Raw genomic sequence first — 22,782 nt, forward strand, 5'->3', positions numbered from 1 at the left:
CCTCGGGGCAGTGGTGGAGCAGGGGACAGGGCAAGGTGTTTGGGTTTGTGCCATTAGAAAGTTGGCAACCCTATTGTGCACCTGTACGCAGCCCCCACAAAATAGGGTTCTGTGGAGGCCCAAGGTCCAGTCACAGGTATGAGTTTGCAAGAATGTCGTCCAAACATGCTTATAACAAAAGGCTGACTGCTAATCATGGCAAGGTGGGACAGATCCTTTATTGTTTTTCTACTTGACTAAAGTTTTTACAGAGCACCAATCACTGTAGTATCTAAACAGTGCTGTAAAATTTAGGTGTTTACAGTTTTCTTGTGTTTCGTCATCATCCTTTTTTTTTTTTCTTCTGGGAAGTCTTACTCAATAAACAAATTAAGCCAACGAACATAAGTTAAGCAATGAAAGCTACAGCTTGTGAAATTAGTTTTGGTTACATTTCTCAGACTGCTGAAGGAACACACAGGAACATTTCAGGTTGAGTATATTGGCCATTTGCTTAGAACTATTTTGCTATAAACTGTTATTAACTCGCTTTTGAACTTGTACAATGCTTACTTTGATTTGTCTAAAATTAGACACAAATGTACTCAGTTTTAGTTCTTTTATCCTGCTTATCTGTTGGCAGCAAAATTGGGTGATTTTTTTCTTGTTTTCTTAAAGGTGACCTGCAAATTAAAATTTTAAAAATGGCATTGTACCCTTTTTATTACTGCTTTATGATCTAAGAAGCTCTGAAAGGTTTTTTGTTTTGCTTTGCTTTTTTAAAAGGAAAAAAAATCTTATTTCTTATCTTAGAAATATAAAGCTTGTCCTTACTATTTTTACTGGAGAACTGTTTGGAGAATCATAGAATTGTACAGGGAACTTTCGTATCCTTCAGTTGTAGATGTGTGTTTGAATATTTCACCAGCTGTTTGCCAGTTGTTTGAGTTAAATACATATTAAGAAAAACTTTTAAAAAAAGAAAAAAAAAAGAAGTTATAGAAAAGTCTGGTTAAAAATTTGTTCTCAGTTGCTAAGATTTCATTCTCTTCTTCCTTGTGAGATCAATCTCACTAATTCTTCAGTCATCCAGAAAGTTTTCCAAGAAAAACAGAGTAGACAATACAATTTCTAATGTAAAAAAAAAAAAAAAGGGCAGAAAAAAACCAGCACTGAAAAATATCTTAGTCAACATTTTAGGCTTTTTTGATACATCATAAACAAGCACACACACAAAAAATATGGATGCAAACTTTTTCTTCACTTCTTTGTAAGTCACCTTTAAATTTTCAGAGAAAACACAGCACATCTCCTAAGTTGAAATTTAGTGGTTACATGTAGACAGGAGTCAGACTGATAACTTTCATTTCATATTGTAGTCAGTGCTTACTGTACCTTGTCAAAATATGGGAATACTGCAAAATTCTGCCTCTGAGTTACATAATGGATCTCAGTTCTATGTCCCCTCTACATATACAGAACTCCCATGGATGGCAATGAAAGTTATGCATACGTAGAGGGAAAGAAAAATATGGGAATCAAAGAATATCATGAGAATGTAAAAGGGGTTGTCTACACAGTGTTTTTATATGGATATGTGAATTTAAAGCCATGTAGTTATGTGGGTATAAGGGCATGGCTACACTGGAAACTTCAAAGCGCTGTCACGGGAACGCTTCCGCAGCGGCACGTTGAAGTGTGAGTGTGGTCGTGCACAAGCGCTGGGAGAGAGCTCCACGAGGGGATTACAGTAGCACCAGAGACTTTGGCCCCACTTTGGCATTTCAGCCAGGTGTGGCATGAGCCCTTAAGAATTCTGTGGTGGCAGGTTTAGCAGCACTGTCTGAAAGATCCCTGATCAGGAAGAGATAAATGCTGTCAAAGGGTGGTTTTAGTTACGGAAAATGACTGGCAATGTTGTTGAGATGTAGATGAAAAATCGTCACGTATATAGCCTTATTTATTAGAAATAAAACCACACCCAAATGAAGGAGCTCACATTTATTGGTTGATTTGTTCCCTTTTCTCCTCTGTGTTCCCCTGCAGGCTGTAATAATGGTCCCTGTGCTATTTCTGCTGCTCTTTGGATATATCCTTTCACTGCCAGACTGCCCCCAGAAGTGTTTATGTACCCCTTCTCTAATGGATTGCCGCTGTGCCAGTTTATATGAAGTTCCACATGGTATCGCTCAAAAAACAGAAACGTTGATCTTGAACGACAACCATTTAACCCTCATTTCTCCAGGAGTGTTTCAGCACCTTCTCAATCTCACATTCCTTGGTTTAGCCAACAACAAGCTGTCACTTCAGAATGACTCTTTTGACAATATCAGCAAGAGCATCCTCTCTCTGGATCTCTCTGGGAACAATTTCACAGACTTGCCATCAAACTTGTTCAGGAACACAAAGAAACTGGTTTGGTTAAACTTAGCTGAAAACAGATTGGGTCTTCTGGACAGTACAATTTTCATCTCCCTAGAAAAACTCACCTATCTGGACCTCTCTAATAACAGGCTGAAGATGCTTGCATCCATGTTTGTGGGGCTTTCCCAGCTTGATACCTTAATGCTGGCGGGTAACCATCTCCTCACCATACCAGAGGGAGTTTTTGATCCCATTCGTAACCTTAAGATCCTTGTTCTGTCCCACAATGAAATAAGCCATTTGCCTGAGGGTTTGTTTGACAACCTGAAGAGTCTTAATGACTTGCTGCTAGATTATAATAATTTTACTGAGATATCACATGCTATATTCACAACCCTCGACAACCTAGAACATTTTTCAATTTCTAAAAATAGAATCCAAAATATTCCACCTCTCTTGTTTGCTGGCAGGTTTACCTTAAGGAAACTTGACCTGTCTAGTAATTTACTCTCAGAGATGCCTTCTGACTTCGCTTCAGGGTTGGAGCGGCTGGAAGTTCTTAATTTATCTGCAAATTGTATTGGTAATGTTCCCAAAAATCTATTCATAAATAATACTAAGCTAGAGTTTCTGCATTTGGACAAAAATTGTCTCCACACTCCACCCATTTTTTCAGGCCTTCAAAATCTGATTGAGTTAACTTTATGCTGTAATGGCATAAAAATCTTACCAAAAACATTCACTGACAATATGGCTAATTTGGAACTTTTGGATCTCTCCATGAACAATATAAGAGAAATAGAGGATGATGCATTTAAGATGAACCATAATATCACAAAAATAATTTTGACTGGGAATCCAGTTTGCACAACTGATCAATTTATGCATTACTCTTTTAAAGGACTAGACTGTAGCAGTAAAAATTAAAGGATTGTAAGAACTGTACTTCTGCGACCTTCAATAAAAGTCTAACATACATACGGCAAGAAGCATGATTATTTCTGAACTACAAAAGACCATCCTCTAACAGTACGAGCATTAATACATCATATGAACTCACTGCACTGTCTGGTAGTTTAATATAATAATGGATACGTGACATGGTACAAAATCCTTTTGGAATTTCACAGGTTAACTTCCTCAGGACAAAGATATTGTGATAAGTATAGCAGCTGTGAAATTTATTATAATAATTTTTATATTTACATTTGTGTCCCTTTACTGTTGTATGTCTCCCCTACTTCTTACCAGATCATTAAACAATTGAGCTATGAGCATATATACCCACACATACATATATTTGAGGGACAATATGATGGTATGAGTTTGAGATGGCTACATTTCTCATGAGTGTTGAAGCCATAAGAATTACTCTGTTCATCTCAGAAAACCTTGACAAGACACTATTTACTTTGTTTATGACACAGTGCCTTCTATCCCTCCAACTAGGAAGCCAGATGCCTTAGTTACAACAGGGTACCAATTACCTCTACAGAGGTACATAGGTGCTTAAACCCCAGACTTAGTGGCTAAGTCCAACTTTTAGCCTCCATAAAGCTACAAAGTCCAGCTGGAGGAGGACATGTAAAAGGTACTTGCTGTGTAGCTTTTAGCTCAGGGATTAGAGCACTCACCTGGCATTGGGGAGACCCAGATTTAATTGCCCCCTCTGCCACAGGGGAAGCAAAGGCTCTAATCACCAAGCTATGGTAGAGCTCCCTCAGTCTCTCACGCTGAAGCTAACTAAAGAGTAATTGGCACAGGGGAACTTAACTCTGGGCCTCCCATCTCCCACGTGGGTGGCCTAATCACTGGGCTATGGAATTATTTGCAGTTGTGCTCTCTCTCTTTCTGTCTGGCCCAGTGAGTGCTCCACTGTGGAAAAATGCTTACTAGTCATTGGGATAGAAAGTGAGATCATGAGAGACAATGACTCTGATTGGTAGCCTGGTAGGTAGGGCACTCACCTGGGACATGGGAAACCTTCAATCTCTCTTTCATTATTTAGCCACAGTGGAACAGCTTTAACAGGAGAGATTGAGGGAGCCCCATATCAAATATCCTATAATTGGGTGGATGGAGTATGTACCTGAGAGGTGGGAGACCCCTGTTCAAATCTTCCCCCATCCTCTGACAGGGCGAGGGTGGGGAGATTGAAATTAGACTTGGCACATCCCAGGTGAGTGCTCTAACCATTGGGCTAAGAGCATATTTGGCACATGACTCTTGAGTTTGGGGAGGCTGGGCATGAGTGCTGAAAGCTCCGTAGAAGTGTGTGGGGGGGTGACCCACTTGTGGCTCCGTCCTGAGGCCCCACCCTTGCTCAGCTTCCTCCCCCTGGGGCCCTGTCCACGCTCCACCCCTGCTCCACCCTGAGGCCCTGCTCCCGCTCAGTCTCTTCCCCGAAGGCCCTGCCCCACTGCTGCCTCTTCCTGCCCCTGCTCCACCCCCTCCCCCAAGTCCACCCCACTCGTCTCCACCCCCTGAAGCTCCCCTTGCTTCCTGCTCACTCCTCTCCGATCCCCCACAAAGCTTGGCGCTTTGGGCGGTGGCGCTCCAAAGGCAGCAGGCTAGCATGTTTCCAAAGGGAGGTGTGCAGAATCCGGCATTTCTTGCCCCATTTGGGGAGGCTTAGCCTCCCCATGTGCCTTACATCTGTCCCTTTGGCTAAGAGTTACAAGGTGGTTTTCTGTTCCTCCTTCTCAAGCCTTTTTCTATGGAGAGAGGTAAGCACCAACTTATTCACACAAGAAACTGCTTACGTGCTATGACCATAAGCCAGGGGTTCTCACAACAAATGTTTTGGTGGCCGCTCTGACAATTTTTCCTAAAATACTTAATTAACTTTAGGAAAAACAAATAAATATGCACATATACATGTCCAAATCATTGTAATTTATCTATGTAGGGTGTTTTTTTTTTTTTTTTTTTTTGCCGACTCAATAATAAGAATAATGTACAGTTGTTTCTATTCTTTGCTGGACCAAAACAGAATAGAAACACAAATAAGGTGCTTTGAACATTCTTGTGTTTCTTCTTGTTGTTTCTTTTGCTTTTGGGGGTTGTTGTTTTTTAAAGACTTGCTAGCTATAAGTAAGTCTGCTCTGAAAAGTGATATTTGTATGTTTGTTACTATCACTTTTCACAGCAGACTTACTCAGCCCCAGCAAGCTTGGGGACAAATTAAGCCCTGGATGGGGAGGTGGGTACAGAGGTAGCAGGGGCCAGGGGCGATGGGGCACTGGGGGAGGCAGCGGGGGCCAGAGGTGATGGGGGGGGTGAGTTCGGGGTCAAAGCCCGCCACCATGCAGCCAGGGAATGGAGCCCAAAGCCCCACATCCAGGGAACAGGGCCTGGGAATAGAGGTTGAAGCCCCGTGGTTGGAGCCTGGTGTCCATCACCCCCCAGGGCTGAAGCCCAACCCCGTTACTCCTGGGAAGGTGGGAAACTCACTGACTGCCTGCTCCTCCAGCTTGTGTGTCTCTTCTCCAGAGGGAGGTGGGACCCAACCACTGCTGGTGGCCCCTGGGGAGGGGCTGCTGCTTCTCCCTCCCCCCCAATCACTGCCTAGAAGGCTGTGGCCACAAGAAAAGGCTGTGGTGGCTGCATGTGGCCACAGTGGCCGCATTTGAGAAACACTGCCCCCAGTCCTCACACCCAACATGCTACTGTAATAATCTTTGTAAAAAATATGCCTTATATGAGGGACCATTTGAAAACCAATAACTCACTGATCATTAATATTCTTGTATGACGTATGCACATGTGTATTAAGAGGTATGGATATATGCTAGAATTAGGATTAAAGTGTGTTTAATTTAGGCATACTGGGGGAGTTGTTAAACAGGCCTGCCCTAGACAAAGGAATGTGTTTGCTTCTCTGACCAGCGCCCTGGTCATCAGGGAGAGACAATGAAGGTACATTTACATACAGGTAAACAAAGCTATCAAGCTAACAACTGGTGGAAGAGGCAGCATGGTGTCTATGCCCCAGCAGGAGAGAGAAGCTTGGCCTGGGTTTTTACTTTTCAAAGAATACATTGCAAAGGCGTACTGGTCTATAAACACAGGGGGGCTGAGCCTGACGTGATAAGTAATTGAATCAACTGATTGTATACAATATTACTGTATTATAAAAATGTATTGAGTGAGGTGTTTTATGAAAGCCTCTGACACACTGGTGATTAATATAATTGTGAAACGTATGTGTTAACAATATATGAGGAAATATGGATACATAATGATATTATGCTTTCGTCTGTGACAAGAAAAGGAGTTCTTGTGGCACTTTAGAGACTAACAAATTTCCGTGACAGGTTCTCTCCCAGATATGAGAGAAGGCAGCTATCTACCTGTCTATTAAGATTAATCAAGGTGTGACCAAATACAATGGAAGCCCTATTTGCATAGAACAGCATGACATCATCCTGCCTCTTGAGGCAAACTCATTGAACTTCAGAAGATATAAGCAAAGCCAGAAGCCATCTTTGGCATCCATCACCAGACAGACACAAGGAGGCAGAGCTCTTGCAACCCAAGAAAGATGGTTCTTTCAACCAAGGGGGCGGGCTGTGTGAAGTCTCTGGGAACTGAATATAGGTGAGAAACCTGCTGAGACAAAGAGCTTTCACATAGGGAGACAAGGGAAACCAGCGCCTTGTGTTTCTGTGGAAGGTCCTGACTGAGGGAAAGTCAGCCATGGCTGGGAAGAGGGAAGACTGGTGGGAGAAACCAGTCTTGAATAAAGACTGTACCTTGCTAGATTAAATTTTAGACTTTTAGATGCATGTTTTCACTTTTATTTGCTTGTAACTATCTCTACTTTTATTTCTTTTACTTGGCATCACTTAACCTATGTCCTATTGTTAATAAATTTGTGTTTATTTTTATTATAAACCAACTCATTGTGGTGGTTAAAGGGAAGGGTGTATTTACCTCCAGTTAAGGTAATAATCTGTGATGTACTTTCATTTCTTTAAAGGAACAAATAAACCTTATTATTTCACTGAACTGTCCAGGAGTGGGCTGGATATTGTAGAGCACACGTTTTTGGGAAATCTTGGGACTGGAAGTGTGTTGGCGTCACCTTGCAGATTGTAACCAAGACTGGTGAAAGCCAGCATGGGGCTGTGGGGCTGTAGACAGGCTTCTGGGTCAGAGCTGCTGAACCAGTGCTATCTAGCATACAGACAGACACTAAGGGTATGACCTGCATGCTTAGAGGCTGGTTATGAGTATCCCAGGCTGGGAGCTACAGTAGCAAAGCATTGTAAAGCACCGAGGGTTGCAGGGCATGTGGTGACACAACACCTCACTGGTCTGTATTGCACCCCAAGTCCAGTGACAGGTGCCTAAGCCATCTAACTCCAGGAAACGGGTTCCCATTTGTGGATCACTAAGCAAAGATAGGCACCTTACTGCAGCCTGGATTTAGGTACCTATATCTGAGAGAGGGACAGGGCTTAATATTGGCTTCCCCCATTGGCTAGCTTAGGCAGCTCCCCAACTAGTGTGCTGGGTTTTGTGGATAGCATTATATGGCATCTATCTTTCCCCATTCATTGTATGGGGAGGTTAGATCCCTAAAGCAGCTGTTGTGAATTGCAGTGTTATCTCTGTGATTTCTAGGAGTTTAAAAGTTAGGTGTTGTGACACTGAGCATTGCAATGCCTAAGTCCCTTTGTAGGTCCAGGCCCATGAGTCCAACCAATGGTTCAGGGCTCAGAGGGAGCTGTTAAAACGTCTAAAGCTACCTAACATAGCTTTTCTATAAGTAAAAATGTCATTTCTTTAAAGTCTGATGTCTTGGATTCTTTCAGGGCTAGAAGTGAGTGCTGCATACCGCATTTTGAACATGGGAATCTTCCTTTCACAGTGGGATCATGCTCCCATTTCAGGCCCATCAGGGCCATTACATACAGAACTCCAACACTTTTTCTCTCTAGAAAAGCTGTCACTGGGCTATGACTGAATTTTGCCCACACTGGGCCTTAGATGGGGTAATTGTTTTGGGAAATCCCATATTTTTGGGATGAAAAGAAGGAAACATTCTGCGGCAGGATTTTTTTTTTTTTAAAAGTAGCTGTTTGAACTTCTCAGATGTTTGGAATGTCAGAATACAGCCACATGGCCACCAACTAGCATGATTTAAAGGTGTGAAAGGGTGGTTAGAGGGGTTTCCAGTTGAGCTATGTAAACATTATAGAACTAATCTGATTTAAAAAAAACCCACCTTATGTCATTATGTAGACAAGTGTGTGAAGCTTAATAGAGAATGTGATCTTTTCTATAATTTTTGAACCGCTACAGAATTCTAGAGCAGGGATGTAATTCCCAAAGGGTGGTTTTGCGATGGTTTCCCAAAAACAACCTATGGAAAGGTTACCATTCGCTATTAAAATCTGTAGGCATTTATTTTCCACAGTCAGCTGGAGTGTGAGAGAATCGTGAGTGTGAGAACCACACAAGTGTAAGAAGTGTGTGTGTGTGTGCGGGTGGTGGTGGGGAGAGTGAGCACATCTGTGTGTCTCGCCTCTGGAATGGGTTTCCTCTGGCAAGAGGGAGCATCGCCCCTTTAAGAAGGCAGTGCCTCAGGAGGTTGTTCTTGTGCCTATTGGAGCAAACACAGAGCAACGTGTCTCTGTCATGGCAGCCACTCCAGGTGGCAGTTTCCTGAGCACTGTCTCCAGTTGATCACAGCGGGAAGAACCAGTGCCTCATCTTCCTCACCCGGACGGGGGAAATGCTGTGACAGATGTATTTAAAGAGACCTGCAGCTGGTCTGTCCTTCTGTCTCTTCTATCTGGCTTCTTATTTCACCAACAAGGTGAGGACGAGGGAGCTGTAAGTTGGTTTGTATTGATTGATTGACTGATTGCCTGAGCATTCCTTTTTTTTAATTCACCTCCCTGGATTTTCTCCCAGATCTGACAGCAGGAAGGCTAACTGCATTTCTTTCTTCTCTCAGCATCTTCCCTTGCCTGCTGAAAGAGGAGGAGCTGCTATTTCACTTTCAGTTTCTCTTGAGAATTGAGAGACTCCAGCTGGTCATAGTCAGCTGCATACAAAACCCCTTTCTCCTTGCAAATAGTCCTTGTGCACAGACAGAGGAATCGGGAAGGGGTCCCTGTATTGTTGAGACTTCCAGCCCCTCTATCTGAGGGAGACACCCAATAGAAACCCCATATTAGCAGGATGCATCTCTGCGGCTGTATCTCCCTTTAAAAGAACAGCCCAGCGGCAAGAAGCCATCAAATCGAACAATTCCTTCACGCCTTATACCCAACCTCTGTCCCGCCCCCGGAAAGCAGAGAGGGGGAAAGTTAGGTCGAAGAAAAATCTGGAAAAGCTGAAAGTGATAGGAAGCATTAGGGGCTATTTGTAAATGCACAGATTACAAAGTTACTGTAAGGCAGAGAACAAAGCCTTGGACAAATGAGTGAAGTAGTGGCTCCGTGTGGGAAAGGGGCTGGGAAGAATTAAACAAGTATTAATTACAGTTATGATTACTGTACAGTACTTTCACTTAAGTGTGACTGCCATTTTATATTTCTTCTCACTTTTTAAAAACTTCTTTGGAAGCTTGAAATTGAAACATGAGGCTTCATTATCTTTTCACCTATTCCAGTGTAAAGCAGCAGTAACTGCACCGAAGTAAGTGGAATTATAGGTGTGTACATTAGATTAGAACCAGGATCCTGGTTTCTTAATGTAATCCTTAAACATTATTATTGTTCTAGTGTTGCTCATGAGTGCGGTTTTGCTGATACTTCCCCCTCCCCCATAAGAAGAATTGAAATGTTTAAAATCCTCTCAAAAAAAAATTTTTTTTTTTTTAAATTCCAGTAAGTCTAATTTTGGGCCTCTCACATCTGAGAGTATCCTTTCAATACAATGTAAGGCTTGTAAATATAGTAACCGTTAACTTACAGTGGCAGACAAACACTGACAGTAGTAAAAAAAAAAGCACAAAACTGAGAATGATACTTATTAGTAAAAGTTCGCCAGTCCCTCCAAAATTAGGGCTGCAACATAAATGAAATCCCAGCTTCTCAGCTAAAGCTCTAATGGGTTTCTATTTGCTGTTGTGGGGATATGATTGTCCATGATTTCATGCACATCCAAGTCTCATTCACCTGCTCCATTTTCAAAGATGTGAAAACAAGCAACATTTTCAAGGTATGTAAATTCCAATATCCTGCCTACTGACAAGAGCGAAGGGAGGGCCTCTTTACAATCCAAACAAAAAATATTAGCTACAGAGCCAGTAGTTCTATTGCTTTGACAGTGTTAGTTTAATATTCTTGTAAGGCCATTACTAGCTGCCTGGCAAACATAGAAAGCGGAGGTGGTAAAGACCTGATATATCACGTAGTCCTTACGCTTTCCAACATAGGATTAAGTGTATACCAGAAGGCACAGTAGCCACCATTAAAAATAGAATGGTAGTTTAGTAGTTGCAACATTCACTAGGGAATACTGCAAACACCAAAGTACCTGATCCAAGACAAAACTGCCAAAGTTTTAAAGGGTGATCATGGTAGCTAAGCAAAGCTTAATATTCATTATAGCCTCATTAAAATGTAAGTTCAGGGCAAAAATCTACTTTCCACTGTGCTCTCTCATTGATGTCATTAGAAGTTCCATGAAGAAATAGAAGGAAAAATATGCCAGAGTGCACACTGTGGATGAGAATTTTTATGGCCTAAACTTATTCCAGAACTGTTTTATTTGTTCGCTAAGTACCTGAGTTTGTGTATTATGTAGTTTTAATTCCACATTCTGAGTTTCACAGGTTTATTTTGAATTCCTGTAGCCCAGGGTTGATGGCATCAGTAAGTTTGTGATTCTGCTGTCAATGAGAATGATGAAAATTAACAGTAATTTCACTGAAGCCAGTGGAATTCTAGTGGTAAAACTGACACAAGTGAGATCAGAATCAATCCCAGAGTTTGCATTTTGATTGTCCCATAACTGTGGGGAAACTATGGTAACCTCTTCTTATTTTCTCTGCTAGAGGATGCCTCTGTGGCACTGGTGCAGATACTTTGCAAGAAGAGACACCTTTGTTTGTACAACAAAGGTGTGTGGAACTTCTTGGGAGAGATGAAGAAATGTAGTTTTTCATGAGGACCCAATGTAAAATCATCCCCTTCCCCCCTGCAGCTTCTGAGTTTCTCCCACACAAACGTTCTATTAAGAATGTCAAGAAGGGTTGACGTAGCAGGTAGGAACCGAAAGGGGCCAAAACAGCAGCTGTGTTGTATCTAAATGGTGTTGGGCTGCAGAAAGTGCTGGGTAAATATATTTTAGATAAGATAAACAAAGCTCCCTCACACACCTAAAAATTGTTTATGGATTTAATGCAGGAAAGTTAAAAGATAATCAGAGTAAGGCATTTACATTTGTCCCAGGCACTGCATGAACAAAAGCAAAGAAGAAAGACACTTGTGCTTTAAACCAAGACATATATCAACTCTGAAGAGTATCCGTAAAATGCCACTTTCTTACTCAGACCTCCTCCCAGTTTGTACTGAAGTCATTTCTTTAGTAACAAAATATAGGGGCCAATTCCTGCAAGAGGTTCACACCCTCCATGCCCATTAAAGGCAATGGGTATTGAGTTTTGCTCAGCTCCTTCCAAGATTATGCCAATAGGTTTTTTGCTACTCTTTACTCCTGAAGGCATTACAGAGCAACTATTGTTAAGACTGCAAGCTGGATTCTTTTTTGGCTCATGCATCAATAGGTTTGTTAGTTAAATTTCATCTGCAGGGCTAAATTCTGCTTTCATTTACACCTGTACGACCTAATTGTTGCAATTATTCACATACTCATCTGAAAAAATGTGTAGCAGGCATATTTATTCACATCACAACTAAAAAGTTAGCTTGGAGTATACATTTAGTTTCACTGCGAGGCAAGCTACATAAAGACACATCTGAAACCTTCGATGCCCAATATTAGAATACATACTGGTCAAGTGGATACGTGGATAGAAAGTGTAATGGACTGGGTGATCAAATAGATTTTCACTTCTCTAAGTTCTACAATTCTACTTGTAATTTTTATTTATAAGAATCATGAGTAGTATATGTGAAGTGAGGGTATCTTTTGCATACATATGTTGGTTAAGTTTGGAGCCTGTGGTTTCAACCAAAGATACATATCTTTGGACTCTATATTATTAAAATGTCAGTAACAAGTCTGCATTACATTATGCCCAATAATGATATACCTAGGAAACCCAACCTGGATTGACTGAGATAGATGAGATTAACTGGGCCCACTCACATGCTTAATGTCCCCCGTTAATGTCAGTGAGGCTCTAAGTCAGGGGTGGGCAAACTATGGCCCAAGGGCCGAATTTGGCCCCTCGGGGCTTTGGATCCGGCCCTTGGGATTGCCACCCCCGTGGCGCTGCGCCGCTGTGGGAAGCGGCCACACCACATCCCTGCAGCCCGTGGGCGTGGGGCAGCAGAGGGCTCCGCACGCTGCTCTTGCCTGTGGGTACCTCCCCAAAAGCTCCCATTGGCCAGGAATGGGTTACCGTGGCCAATGGGAGCTTCGGGAGAGGTACCCACAGGTGAGAGAAACGTGCGGAGCTCTCTGTGCCCCCCTCCACCCTCAGGGGCCACGCAGGGACGTGGTGCCGGCCGCTTTCGTCCCCGGCCGTGGCATGGGGCTGGGGCAGGGAGGCAGGGAGCCTGCCCTGGCCCCGGTGCGTGCCACTGCCACCTGGAGTCGCTCTAGGTAAGTGGCGCCAGGCTGGAGCCTGAACCCCTCCTGCACCCCGCACCCCAACTCCCTGCCCTGAGTCCCCTCCTGCACCCCACACCGTTCTGCACCCCAACCCCCTGCCCTGAGCCCCCTCCCGTACCTGGCACCCCTCCTGCACCCCAACCCCGTACCCGGAGCCCCCTCCTGCACCCCGCACCCCTCCTGCACTCCAACTCCCTGCCCTGAGCCACCTGCCACATCCCACACCCCTCCTGCACCCCAACCCCCTGCCTGAGCCCCCTCCTGCACCCCGCACCCCTCCTGCACCCCAACGCCCTGCCCTGAGCCCCCTCCTGCACCCTGCATCTCTCCTGCACCTCAACCCCCTGACCTGAGGTCCCTCCTGCACTCCACACCCCTCCTGCACCCTAAACCCTTCCGTGAGCCTCCTCATACACCCTGCACCCCTCCTCTGCCCCAACCCCTTGCCCTGAGCCCCTTCCTGCACACCGCACCCCCTCCGACACCCCGCACTCCACCCCCGCACTCCAACCCCGTGCCCCAGCCCTGCAAGCAATTTCCCCACCCAGATGTGGCCCTCGGGCCAAAAAGTTTGCCCACCCCTGCTCTAAGTGGTAACTTGTAAAAGAGCATGGCTGGAGTCCTAGCCCAGAGCCAAAAATTACTCCATATGATTCCACTGCAAGCCCCAAAATGATCATTAGGGTTCAGCCAAATTTCAGGTTCAAACGCTAAGGCTTACCAGCACTAGATCTTAATCAAGAGTTTTATTTAAATCATCCCCAAGAGTTCTTGCCATTCTCACCATTCCAGGGAACATAAGGACCATTCACAGTCCCTGAACAGTCTAGGATCAAAGTCTCTCACCCTCCATGCTGTTCAGTGCTGAGCCCTGTAGGCAGAATCTTCTTAGCCTGTTGTCTAAGCAAAGTATGATCCTTACAGGGAGTAAATATCTCTGCTAGCTCCCAAAGCCTTACTTCTTAATAATATGGTCCACTTGCCTGCACCTCCCTTTAGCACAGACAGCTTGTATTATCCCTTTTGGGGGCTGGCCAGCAGCTGGCTCACAATTTGTATAGTGGGGGTGCTGAAAGTCATTGAACCAAACTGTAAACCCTGTACATAATGGAAACTACTTCAGGCCAGGGGGTGCAGCAGCACCCCTAGTTCCAGCATCTTTGGGTGTGGCAGGTATTTTTCCTTCCTTCTGAGAAAGTTTAACTCCTTCTCCCTTTTACTGGGGATGGTGTTTATAAACCTGGTCATAGCAAGTACTTCGGTGCTGCATAGGCATAAGTGTGGGTAGATTTTTGCTCCTTATTTGCAGAGGCACATATGTGGGAAATCACCCTAGGATCCACATCCCACACATACTGATCTGCTAAAACATTCTAAAGAAACAATATTAATGCTTCTTCTGTAGCATGTTACATTTCCAAAGCACTTTCCAAACACTAGTTAATATTATATGCAAATAAGCTATACTAACCACACTGAGATTGCGAAGTGCACCGCTCATTGTCAGGAAATGGCAAAGTTAACATGCCCATTCAACCTTACCTCTGCCCCAGGGTGGGCGTGTAATATGATACAGTTTTAATTACATGTCACATTTTTTTTCCTCCAGATCCTTGCCTCATGTGCAGTGTGGAAGGTGCTCAGTGAATGTGACAGCTGTCCAATATTTATATTTCTCTCCATTGTTCAATGTGCAGCCCTCAGCCTTTATTTACTCTAATGCCATGTAACTCCTGCACTGAATGAGGCAGGGTCCAGCACATCTGAAATGCTAAGAACAGTTCTGCACTGGGGATGTGTGTCTATTGCACTGATTTTAGAATTCCTTGCTCGTGCTTTTTTCTGTAGAAGTTTCTTGTACTCCATTACTTTTGTGAATGTCTGTTAATGTTATAACACCATGGATGTGTAATGTTCATTAACTTTGTATTTGTTTTCCAGTATGTCCTGTCTGTCCTGAAATTCACCTACCCTACCCTTTTTCAAGGGTAAGTACCATTTGAAAAACACATTTGTTTGAAATATGACTCTAATCAGTAAACGTCTAGCTGTTCCATGCTGAAGCTAACTTTAGCATCTCCTGTCATTACAGGCTTTTCTTGTCTAGAAAACATACTCCATGGAGCCCTAGTAAAGTGTTTGTTAACTTGTCTGTTATTATTAATGTCATCATGGTAAAGTATTTGTTTACAAGGTCAACAGCCTCTCCATCAATTCTAGTTTTTATGGTGGCCTGATATTTTAATCTAGGAAAATAGCAATTATAAGATTCCCACACCATTTTAGGAAGTACTGATTTTGGCTTATGTGCATATGTGATTCATTTAATTTCTTCCAATATGCTAACAATTAAATACGAATCTGTATCTAGGCTAATACAAATACAAGGACACTTTATTTTTAAGCTCAGCCCATTTCTTAATTGTAATTCTGTACAGTATTACAAATCACAACTTTATGCAGTGACTCTGACAAGCCTTTTGTTTTGGCCAAGTTAGCTGTATTTACTTTCACTGCTGTCATCAATTTATAAAAGACATTGAGTGAAATCCTCGCCTATTCATGTTAATGGAGGTCAGGATTTCACCATCATTTTTGTTCTCTTGGCATATGTGACCTGCCAATAGTGTTTATGCAGAGTGGATATTTTCAAGTCGTGGACCATTACCTAACTTTTTCTGTCTTTCCCCCCCTTGACTGTGATGAACCCCTATGAATCTCCATTTTCTTTGAGGCCTGGGAGGTCTATTAATCCAAAAAAGAGTTATGACATCTTTTTTCAGGAGTCTGTTCTACTGTCAATGTGTGTACAAATTACTTTATACTACTGTTTCACCCAAGAGGCCTGGTCATGGACCAGGACCCCACTGTACTAGGCACTGTATAAACAAACACCCCTCCCTCCCCCGCAATACTTCATATTTTCTGGGATGAAGTGTGTGTGAGGGGAGTATGTAGAAGACAAATATGGTAAGTCCTCATTAAAAGTCAGCATTCACTAGCAGTTACCACACTGTGCTATCTGAGTTGCTGCAGTTATTTCCTTTCCTGAGTACACGGAAATAGTGGGCTATCTTCGTGTAGTGATGGTTGGTAAATGCTGACTGTTAAAAGGCCTTTGCATGTTATCGCTTTAGATTTTGCAGTAAGTGAGCAGGGGAGAAAAGCACCTTATCCTCACCATCTAACCCTGCCATAGGTCTGTTGTCATTGCTTGTGTTCTCTGTCTAATGTAGGGTTCTCTCCTGCAAGGTGCTGAGGACCTTCAACTCTCATTGACTTCAACAGGAGTGGTGGGTGCTCTGTACCTTGTAGGATTATCTTCAGTACCAGAGGTGCGTTTGCTCTCTGGGACTTGATCCTGCACCATTAATGTTAATGGGAGTTTTGACTTGAATGGGAGCAGGATCAAGCCCCTGATGAACATCCGGCTTACCCAGCTTTTACATTATTGTACGCCCCTCATCTAAACAAGGTAAAGTGAACTGTTGTAGCTGCACTGATTGTTCTTAACGTTCCCTGTGGGCAGTAATCTATCTGCTTTCCACCAGCATCAGGCTGTAGAGCAGTGGTGGGCAACCTGCGGTCCACGGGCCACACGTGGCCCGTCAGGGTAATCCACTGGCAGGCCGCCAGACAGTTTGTTTACATTTGCCCACCACTGCTGTAGAGTGAATTGCATGTGATGGTGTCTTTCTTTTCTTTTTTTGCAACACACCGCTTAACAATGAAAGGACTAACAGGCAAACAAAACCTTTGTGCCTAACAGTTACACAGGTTACAATGGTTTCGCATTACAGCACAGTACACTAAACATTTACTGAATATAAAGCAAATAGTATTCAAACCCTGCACCCCCCCAAAAAACTCTGCTAAACCAAAGGAAAAGGAAATGTGGAACATAAAACTAGCACTGAGTATACAGATTTTCTTTTTATAGTTTAAAATAAATTCCCTCACAGTCTTTTCATGATTTCACATGCTGTTTCTCTGGTAGGATAGAGAAGGCTCTTCTGATAGGGTAGAGTGTTATTAGTTATTGTGAAATACCAATATAGTGGCAGATCCAGGAGGTTTTGGATTTGAACAAAAAACTAGCCAGTTATGAAGAAGCTCTCTCTAGAAGCTACAGATTAAATAGTGCTGTGGGCCGTCTATGTATTTGTTATTTGATTGTTATTGACAGTATGCTTGGCACTATATAGAAAAAAGTACAGTTTGTGGTGTAGGGAGTTTTCAATCCAGGCCTAGTGTGAGCTACCATGAATAGTCATGTTCGAGTTGATATGTGAAGTCAGTGGACTACACATAGTATCCCTGGGGCTTATTGCCAGGAATGATCCAAACGAAGCCAGTTGTTGAAGGCTTAGATCCAATAGCGTTTATAGGATTTAAACTTAAACAGATGGACAGAAAGAACCCCAAAACCAAAACAACCCTCCCCCCAACAACATACAAAGACAAAGAGGAAGGTCAATCCCAAAATATTGTTTAACTGTTTTCCCTTCTCCCTTCTATAATATAATGGAATAGAAAGTTAGCATTTGGGTATGATTAGCATGCATAGTGCTTATCAGACAAATAAACTGACAGATCCCTGCCTACAATCTACTTGAACCCAGAGCAAGAGACCATAAATGAAGGGTGTGGGGAGAGTATATGGAAGGACCAAAGTTATAATGTAAGAGAGCAAGGGTGCTAATTTTTAATGTGGTCAGTTTTTTCCTTATAAAGTATATTTGAATACAATTAGATTTGAGGCAATAGCCAGAGTGATGGATGGGGTGGAGAGATAGGTTTTAAAAGAAAAGAGCAGGGCTGCATGCTGTACAGCAGTGGTGGGCAACCTGCAGCCCGTCAGGGTAATCCACTGGTGTACCGTCAGACAGTTTGTTTACATTTTCACGGCTGCCCGCAGCTCCCAGTGGCTGTGGTTCACCGTTCCTGGCCAATGGGAGCTGCGGGAAGTGGCACGGGCGGTAGGGATGTGCTGGCCGCCACTTCCTGCAGCTCCCATTGGCCGGGAACGGCGAACCGTGGCCACTGGGAGCTGCAGGTGGCTGTGAAAATGTAAACAAACTGTCCCGCAATACGCCAGTGGATTACCCTGCCCGGCCGCAGGTTGCCCACCACTGCTGTACAGGCTCAGGACTGACATTCCAGGGCTAGGAGGCACTACAAGAAAAGATGCCAAGCTACATATGGGGGAAACCTAATTTCGCTATGGGAAATATGGTTTGTGATATTTAAAAAAACCACCAGAGTGACTGTTCTGTGTTGTTTCAGGTGGCAGACATTAGTTGGTGGATTTCTGCTCCACGTCTCCTGGAAGCTGGGCTGGGTGGAGATCAATTGCAGTTCAAGGTACAGTGAACTCTGCAATACGTCATTAATATTTATTTTTTGTTGTTGGACTATGACACAGTTAGGTTTGCTGCAGAGGAAAGTATTGAGCTGCCACGTAGGAGCAGATGGAAAGTGAGCACAGTTCAGAGTATAAATGTACAGTTTTCAAACAGACCAACTCCACTTAGCAAAGGCATGAGATATAACCCATGGGTGATATGGAGGTTCAATTTTCCATGAAGAGTGAGTAGGAAAAGGTGGTAGCATCACAGATTACTTGACTTACATATTTTTGGTTGTAATTAAAAAGATACATCTATTTTATTTGATAAAGGAGTGAAATTTTCATGGTGATACTAGTTGATAGGTTTTTCAGATAGCGCACTGTTGTGTTGAGACCCAAACAATTTGAATAGGGCATTGTACCTTTGGACTTCATAATTTTGAATGGAATCCTTTCGTTTGCAAGTAATGGGCTGAATTTTGCTTTCACTTGTGCCCAAGTAACTAGACTGACTTCAGAGAGGTTGCAGGGACATAGATGGGAACAGAATTTGTCCCCATATGTTTTTATAAGCAATTTGGCTAGAGTGGGAATATTTTGGGCCAAAACTCTCATTGACATTGACAGGATCAATGCCCTTCGGGGAACAGCCTTGTTTTGTTGGTGGTAGTTGGTAACTACAATTATTAACAAACTTTTATTCTATATGCATTATTTTTCTTTACCCTTAATATATTCTGGAAATCCAGAAGGGATGCAGGCATAAGTTACATCCTCTCAATTTTTTTTTTTAAGCAGGCCTCATTTGGAAATGATTTTTTTTTCTGATGAAAACAAAATCAAAATTGTTTGTCACATTTTTTCTTTGAGTTTTTATGGGTTGTTGAAAAATTTAAAGCCATACCCAAAACTAAACTGAAATTTTTTTGTTTCTAATGTTTGTTTCTTTCAATGAAAACCCTGAAAAAGGTTGAAGAAAATTTTAGATGAAAACTTTGGATTTTGTTGAAGAGCCATTTTATATATAAAAAAAAAGTTTTGATGGAAAAATTTGACTAGCTTTTTTGTATGTTTTGGAAACAAAACCTTACATCCACTAGATGTCAGTGTGATATAGGGAAGTAAATGAGACTAACAACCCCTGAGAGATTAACAGTTGAGAGAATTTCTTCATAGTTTTATGGAGCAGGCTTTCTCTAACTATTAGTTAATGACTAAATTAAATAACTAGGCATAGCCAATGCTTTGGACTCATTCTTCAAAGCACTGTAATTATATTCCAGTCTTTGTATGAAGTCTCATATTTTGCTGTACCTTTAGCTAGGTACCGCAATTGGTGTAAGACATTTAGGTCCAAATTTTCAGAAATACTCTTTAATTCTGGGTGGCTTTAATTTTTGAGTGCCCATCTTTAGATAGCTAAGCTTGGTTTTCAGAGGTGCCAAGTGTCCACATCTCAAAGTGATGCTTCTGGGAGCTGTGTTCAAAACCTCTGAAAAAACAGGCGCATCAAGTAAGGCATCCAAACTTAAAGGGTGCTTTTGAAAAATGTAGCCCCATTAGCTTTGCACTGGAATATCCCTTTCTCCTGCATGTACTTCTGATCCTGAACCCAAGAAATATCTTTTATAAGAGCTAAAACGCAGCAGATACTGAGTTATATAATGCATGTGGCTTACAGCAAGATTTCTTCAGCTTTTTGGACACCACAGTTTATCTCCCCCCAACTCCCAAGGCCACCACAGTCACCATTCTCTTAGCTGCAAAAAGGCTGGATTTGTAACTCTGTATGGAACTTGGGTCAGCAAGAAGGGCTCTGAAGAGAGTTGGAGATGTTCCTAGCCTTAGGGGCTATGCATATCTCCATAGTTACTCGGAGTAAGAGACTATGATTCATATTGCATTCACTCAAAGAGAAATGCAGAGCTCTAAGGGTCTGATTCAAAGCCCACTGTAGTTAATGAGTCTTTCCACTGTCTTCAGTGGGCCTTGGATCACATCCTAACAGCCAGGCAGCTGCCTTTTCCTTTCCTGTCTTTGTTACAGCAGTTTACTTCCCTGTATGCATGTCACTGCGTTCTGCTGTCAGTCATGTTAGTATAAGTGACTCAGGCCATGTCTACATTACAGAATTATGTTGACCTAACTTACGTCAGCAAACAGTCACCGCAGTTATTAAATCGCTTGTGTGTGGGTGCACACTTGGCTCCTTGTATTGATGGTGTGCATCCTTACCAGGAGCACGTGTATCGATTGTATTGTCAGTGTGCGGCATTGTGGGGCGGCTCCTGAAAGCCAGTAACAGTCAACGTAAGCAACACAGTATCTACACTGATCTACTGCATCGACCTAAATACGTCGACCATGTGACCTTACGCCACTTGGAGAGCTGATGTTACTAAATTGGTGTAGAGAGGCACTTACATCGGCAGGAGCCAAATTTAAGTGAAGATACTTCCACAGATAGGTTGACGCAAGGCAGCTTATGTCAATTTAACCTTGTAGCATAAGCCAGGCCTCAGTGTAATCCAACCAGCTGCCTCCCATGTGCCCTCTCTTGGCCTATGGTCGCACTACAGGCACCCTTCTTCAGTTTCCCCTCTTGGACTATTCAAAGAAACTTTACTTGAGGCTTTTTCTTGGTCAAACATACCCATCCTTAGGGACTGGGCTTATTAATATAAAATAAACTGTAAATAAAACCAAACCTCCCCCCCAAAAAACAGAGTCCATTCATAAGTCTACACAACTCCAGGTTTCTCTTTCTCCTCTGAGGCCTCCCTGTCTGACAAGCTTTGCAGTCACTTCCCTGCTTGGTCATGGTGTCTCCCATGCCTCCATGCCTGGAGCACTTTCTGCAGACTTTGCCACAGCTTCTTGATGTTTTTCCCCTTCACTGCACCTTCCTGCACTTTTTATACTGGAATCCCTGATTCCTCTCAGGTGGAGCTCATCCTGTAATCAGGGTTGGCTTAGCCCCAGGCTCTCCAGCCCACCTAGCTACACTGAACCTGGCTATTGGACTGGCCTGCATATAGGAGTGCTTATTGCTGATGAAACATTACATCAGATATCCAGGCATTCTTTTCCAACCCTGAAATTCCCTCTTGGCAGCATAGAACCTACTGTTACATCCTGGGAACTGCTTTTGAAATTCTTTTCCACTGCATTTTGTGATTGCATTGGAGATATAAACATTTCTGGAATTCCTGAAACTTCACATGGTGATCAGGGTTTTTTTATTTTTATGTTCCAAATGGGAATCCAGTACTCAAGTTGCGGGGTTTTATTTTCCCAGAGTTCTCCATTCCAATGGCATAAATTTGCTTTAGGTAGGCATCTGATGTGAACTCATTGGTCATACACTACAGTAGGTTCAGATCCTGATTCAGGCAAAATTTAAATGGAAGTCAATAGCCTTAAAATGTGCATTATTCCTATCAAAGTGATCATAACTACCCAATAAACAAGAAAGCCTGGGGATTTCTATGTCTGTGACTTTTAGCTCTCCTGGGTTTTTAGTCAAGTGTCTTCAAAAGCATATATGAAAAGAAATGTGCAGAAGGAAATGAAACATGATGTTTATGTTTTTCTTCCATTGTATTTGCATAAATCGTTGCACATATATCCTCATTTCAGCTCATTTTAATTTCACATTCTTCAATGGAGGGAGTTTTTTTTTGCATCATGTGACTGCACTTTTTGGCTCTTGTCCACAATTCATGAACATGATGTAAACCAGGGGCTTGTGTTACTTTGGAAGAACTAGGATTCTACACTTTAAAAAAATAAATATTCTGGAGTAACTTCATGATCTGTTAGGCCTGATCCAAAGCCAGCTGAAATCAATGGAAAAACCCATTTACTTCAATTAACTTTGAATCAGGCCCTTAGTTGCTCCCGCTTTACCCCCTTATTCAGGATTTGATATCACTCACACTGAAGTTAACCACTTGCTTGGCGCTTTTCCTCCCCTACTTTCTGAGACTTGCAGAAGAAAACAAATTTTGAAGACTCTTCATAAAGGTGAAACTTCAGCCCACAGCACAAAACATGACTAAGAACAATTACTTCAAGCTGGAATGACTTCATTCGCCCATATTAGTTGTTAAACTGCCTCTAGGAGTTTGGCTTAGTCAAAGGTATGTCATTCTGAAAACTCAAGAGGCAAATCCCACAGGGGCTAAGTGACCTGTAGGAGGAGTATGTTTGCAGATCTAGCTGAGGAATAAACATGTACATTGTGTGTGTGTGTGTGTATATACACACACACACATATGCATCACACAGGCCATTTTATACCTTCATCTGTCAGTTCTTCCAACTTC

General features: G+C 42.7%; 2 protein-coding genes across 3 annotated transcripts in view; both read left to right on the forward strand.

The window, feature by feature from the left end:
* The first annotated feature begins 1,367 nt into the window (after positions 1–1,367).
* Positions 1,368–3,270, forward strand: LOC141981447 (uncharacterized). The gene is made up of 2 exons (XM_074943119.1): positions 1,368–1,600; positions 2,026–3,270. The coding sequence occupies exons 1-2, from the start codon at positions 1,466–1,468 to the stop codon at positions 3,268–3,270; spliced, it is 1,380 nt and encodes a 459-aa protein (XP_074799220.1). The 5' UTR covers positions 1,368–1,465.
* Positions 3,271–8,960: 5,690 nt separating this feature from the next.
* The window catches only part of SLC35D4 (solute carrier family 35 member D4), an 81,960-nt gene continuing 68,138 nt past the window's right edge, over positions 8,961–22,782 (forward strand). The window contains exons 1-3 of one of the 2 annotated variants that reach the window (XM_074944504.1): positions 8,961–9,169; positions 15,046–15,092; positions 18,391–18,468. In XM_074944504.1, the coding sequence (XP_074800605.1) occupies positions 9,098–9,169; positions 15,046–15,092; positions 18,391–18,468 (197 nt within the window). In that variant the 5' untranslated portion in view covers positions 8,961–9,097. The remainder of the gene's footprint in view (positions 9,170–15,045; positions 15,093–18,390; positions 18,469–22,782) is intronic. The other variant, XM_074944505.1, reaches the window with a different exon arrangement.

The sequence above is a fragment of the Natator depressus genome, chromosome 2 (genome assembly GCF_965152275.1).
Source record: "Natator depressus isolate rNatDep1 chromosome 2, rNatDep2.hap1, whole genome shotgun sequence".
Lineage (NCBI taxonomy): Eukaryota > Metazoa > Chordata > Testudines > Cheloniidae > Natator > Natator depressus.

What these genes read in the sequence shown, in the direction of transcription:
- LOC141981447 (XM_074943119.1), top strand. Translation starts at nt 1,466, where the DNA reads ATGGATGGCAATGAAAGTTATGCATACGTAGAGGGAAAGAAAAATATG. An exon ending in ATTTAAAGCCATGTAGTTAT is followed by an intron (nt 1,601 to 2,025) that starts GTGGGTATAAGG and finishes GTTCCCCTGCAG; the next exon opens with GCTGTAATAATGGTCCCTGT.